The sequence below is a fragment of the Melanostigma gelatinosum genome (genome assembly GCF_949748355.1).
Source record: "Melanostigma gelatinosum genome assembly, chromosome: 19".
NCBI lineage: Eukaryota > Metazoa > Chordata > Actinopteri > Perciformes > Zoarcidae > Melanostigma > Melanostigma gelatinosum.
The window spans coordinates 17,407,077-17,411,823 of record NC_136652.1 but is presented as its reverse complement, the minus strand read 5'-3'; the positions used below and the strand labels follow the sequence as shown (position 1 = coordinate 17,411,823).

The following is a 4,747-nucleotide window of genomic DNA, read 5'->3' as shown; positions in this document are numbered from 1 at the left end:
TGACACATTACATAACGACACATTGGCGCCTCGGTAGAAGGCATGGAAAAGCATTTCTTATCAATGTCGCTGTATTTTTTTTTTTTTTTTTTGGTTAGCGCACACCAGCCGTATCCCAAAATGCTTGGCAGTTCCGCGGCATGAAACATCTCCATACAGCTCACTGCTATGCGTATTTTCAGTGCTTGAGTGCCACTGTATATCCCCACTGTGTGTGTCCGTGGGTCCAACATTTAAACTGGATGAGATCCGTGCGGTCCAGCACAGAGAATCAAACAAATAAGGAGGCATTATTCCTCCTTGAGTGGTCTGTTTGCTCAGAATAGCGGACTAGGGTCACTGCACAGGAGTCTGTCCTCCGTGATGAGGAGGGGTGTCCCCGTACATGTCCTCTCCTCCTGGTATCTGTCCCCCAGCGGGTGTCATCCTCTTCTCCTTCTGCCGCCTGTTACAAAACCAAACCCTCACCACCTCCTTCTCCAGCTGCAGGCTTTCCGCTAGGGAGTTGATCTCCGCTCCTCCCGGTTTTGGACATTTGAGAAAATGGCTCTCCAGAGCCCCTTTGACACCCACCTCGATGGAGGTCCTCTTTTTTCTTTTCCTTCCCTGTGCGGCGATTTTATCCAGGCTAGTTGGGCTCCCCGAGGTGGAGTCCGCCTCCTCCAGCCACTTGTTCAACAAGGGCTTGAGTTTACACATGTTTTTGAAGCTAAGTTGAAGCGCCTCGAACCTGCAAATGGTGGTCTGAGAAAAGACGTTTCCATAGAGCGTCCCAAGAGCCAGTCCCACGTCCGCCTGGGTGAAGCCCAGCTTGATACGTCGCTGCTTGAACTGTTTGGCAAACTGCTCCAACTCGTCGGAGGTCGGTGTGTCCTCGTCTGAGTGGTCCTGATGGCCCCCGTGCTGGTGATGGTGTGAGTGAGACTGCTGGTGGGCCCCAGGGCCGCCTCCGTGTTCACTGAGGTGCGGACTGTGGCTGTGGTGGTCCTCGTCCCGCAGGGGGTGGTGGTGCATCCCCCCTTGCTCTCCCCCTGGCATCAGTCCGAAACCGGACTGGGAATACACCAGGCTCTGGCCCTCAGACGTCGCCATACCGGGGATGTGCGTTGTGGCTGTGCTGGTTCGCCATGCTCTGGCGTCGTGATGTGCCTGCTGGTGCGCTAGGTGAGGGTGTCGCTGTTGCTGCTGCTGTTGCTGCAGACTGCTGGAGTTCTGCAGCTCCTCTCGGTCACTGTCGTGCAGTACGGGCTTCACGTCCTGCTCTCCGAGGGGACTAGATGGCCAGGGCGCCCCGCTGTCACCGTGAGAGAGCGCCGTTATCCACTGATGCGCGTGGCTGAGCGGATGTCCACCGCCCGGTAACGTGGTATAGTCGTTCTGGAGCAAGGTGTGCGCGTCCCTGTACGCTGCCGCCTGCTGCATGCTCCCGGACTCCGAGTGCGGCGGCGGCGCGCTGCTGGGGGTGGTGAGGACGCTGTAGTGGTTGGATGTTGCGGTCGCCATAACTATCAGAGCCAGAGTGATAGCTGGAGTTAAAAGGAGGCTGCCTTTGACAGTAACTCTTTTGCGCCACGGGGCAGATAGGCGTCTCTCTCCAGCATCTCCCGGGCGCTGTGCCAAGGGGACGCAGAGGCGCGCACCTGTGGTCCGCCTCGCTCCGCTCTTTATTGGCCAAGAACGGTTGACAGATGTGGTTACCCCTGACAGCACCCCGCTCATTGGTCACGGGAGATTGTACAGAAACCCCAATCACTCTGCCCAACAATACTAGCACTCCTGCAGCATGCATGAGTACAAAGTGGAGGGAGAAATCGGGCTGCTGAGAGTAAATAGAAAAGACTGCACAAGCTCGTACGAAAAAGAAAAAAAGTTCTTAATTAACATTGATCTGGGTCAGTGGGTCACGTTTAGTAGTTTCGTGCGTCAAACCAGTGCGTAAAAGTTGCATAAGCTATACACAATTTGCACATTAATTGCATTTATGCGCTCAAGACCATTCAAACTCCAAATATTCTAAACTACCAAACCTTGATTTGGTTAAATTTTCCTACATTTGAAGTCGAGTATTTGGGATATGTTTGCGCCATGAAGCAGTAAGCAGGGATCGTGGGGAGAAACTTACAGCTGCCTCTCTGCCCTCAGGACGCTGTCCAGAGAGAGGGGCTGCGTGCTTCCAGGGCCTCTGCCCCGTTGCCATGGAGAACGCGCTGAATGGAACAACAACGCCCACGTCACAGCTGCAATTCGCTCCTTCTTTTCGTTCCGTTCCAAAGGGCTCATTGGGGCCGCGCGCTCGGCCGTCGGGACAAATAATGGGGGCGAGCGGAGAGGGCAGCTCGGGGCTAAAGAGAGGAGGCTGAAAGAATGGATCCCTTAGCCTGCGCTGAGTCCACCGTGCCCCCTTCCACCTGCTTGTTGGGTAAACTTTGAGACGGATGCACACACAGTGGCACGCGAGGCTCGGGTTCCCAAACCTCCTCCTAAAACTGAAACAGGGCTTGATTTTCAATATTTTGAAGGAGAAAAAATGTCTTCCCTCTAATGCACAAAAATAGAGAAGGGCTCTCAATTTGATAAGAACTTCAAAAATATCTGTCTCATACAGCGGTGAAAAGTAAGTATTGGAACCAAACACTTTAGTGCTCCTTTTGTCTTTCCATTGTATACGTTTATACGTATTATACTTCTACTCCTCCATTACATTTCACAGCCAAATATTGCACTTTTTATTCCACTACATGCATTTTCTAATTACTTTGCAGACAAAGTGGATACATACAAAATATATGATGCATTGTCTTTGATTAAACTACCCAACATTTACAAAGTAGCAACTATTAGTAGCATAGATATAAATTGTACTCTCTCAAACAGTTAATTCTATTTAATGTTATTTTCAATACACAGTGGTAATGCAAGTTTTACCATAAAGGTGGAAAATAACAGTGGAGCTGGTTAGTGAAAATTCATCAAAGCATTAATTTTTCATGATCTGGTCCTATCTTAAGTGGGACAACAGCTATTAAGAGGTTAAAGGAACCTCAAAGGATAACATAAATATGCAAGTTTCACCTTAAAGCAGAGGTGCTATGCAACATGCGCACTAATCAAAATGTATATATATATATTTTTTTTTTTTGTGGGTTAAAGTCCTAGCTCGACCCAATCCACACTAAGACAATATACTTCACTTTACACCGTTAATTTATAACCATACTATGGTAAAATTTCAAATGAAGAGATAGGTTAATTGATTAATAAATGCAATCAAGCTGAGGATGCACAGACATAAACTGACGCACATTGAATTATGGGATCACAAGAACACTGGATTATGATCAGGGTGTAATTCTGAGAATTACCAAATGTGTCGCCAGGGGCTCTGGCAAGCCGTGTGTTGAGAGAGGCAAAACATATTACCCTAATAGACTAATATGCAAACTACTGGCTGCCCAATTACAGGGCTTAATAACGCATAAACGATGCGAATCCTGTTCTTACAAGACGAAGAGGTCGCTGTTAATTCAGTCAAAGGGCTGGGTATGCTGTCAACATGCATACCCAGGTTCCACACACATATACTGTCTGTGTTTCCGTGTCCCTCGTTCTGTATTCAAGAGTGAGAGTTAATGATGAAGAATCTGAGCGTTAAATTAACAGCAATTATATGGCCCCAGTGCTGTAAAGATTCAATTTCTTCGCAAGCCTAATGGGCCTAAGTGTCCCTATGCGCAAACAGAACTCTCTAAGAGATATTTATGATTGAAACACACACAGACGGAACAAAAACAAACACACACACACACACACACACACATTGTCTACACCTATAGCATCTGTGGCTTTAAACATCTTGATTTTAAGAGTGATTTATTTCTGGTGGAAGCGCCGCACTGAAGCTGTATTCAAGTCAAATCCAAATGTGCAAAGCCACTTTTTTGCTCTTGTGTAAATAGTGCAACTCGTTCTCGGGCATTGGTTTAAAGAAAGAGTGGTTCAAGCGTGAGGCGAAGCCGTTTTATGTGAATGCATATTTGCCAGCAAACCAGTATTGTGGTTGCTTTCACTTTCTCCAGACCAGTGTGTTACTGGCCCGCATGTCCCTCCCCCTGTGGGAACACTAACGCAGGAGTAACTGGGGAAGGGGGGCTTCTTTATGCTGCTGGACACAGGGAGATAATGGCCATTCCTCCACAGCTGGCCTAAACAATCAAAGGGAGAGGGGGCTCGAAGGATTCCAGCTTTAACCAGACTATTGTCTGGGATAATTACATCTGAATGCAGGACCCCAAGAACTCACCTCCCCCCTGAGCAAAACCTACACAGAATACCCCAAACAGCCCTTCAGGGATGAGGGGAAAGTGCACAGTTAGAAGGCACACACACATAAACATATAAACTCTGAACTCCTTCATTACCCCTTAATGTAACCACACAAGCACACACACACACACACACACACACACACACACACACACACACACACACACACACACACACACACTGTGGACACGTTCATTACTTTTACACACTCACATCCCCAGCAGGCTCTCATCAAAGTGTTGTGTCTCTCTCACAAACACACTCGCATGTGGCACTCAGCATTAGATCAGATCTCAGCTTGCTGCTCTCAGAAGAGATGAGGAGGTCTTAGAGGACTTAGGTTGAATAGAAAACCCACTGAAGAGCCTTTCCCCAATGCACCCCCATAATCCCAATCTATACACTCCCTCTGCCCCAAAACCGC

General features: G+C 48.3%; 1 protein-coding gene across 1 annotated transcript; it reads right to left on the bottom strand.

Annotated features, from left to right (window-relative positions):
* Positions 1-336: 336 nt before the first annotated feature.
* On the bottom strand, positions 337-1,720 carry pou3f2a (POU class 3 homeobox 2a; the record flags this gene model as incomplete). The annotated part of the gene is made up of 1 exon (XM_079290598.1): positions 337-1,720. Exon 1 carries the CDS (start codon positions 1,717-1,719, stop codon positions 337-339), a length of 1,383 nt encoding a protein of 460 aa, XP_079146724.1. The 5' UTR covers position 1,720.
* Positions 1,721-4,747: the final 3,027 nt, after the last annotated feature.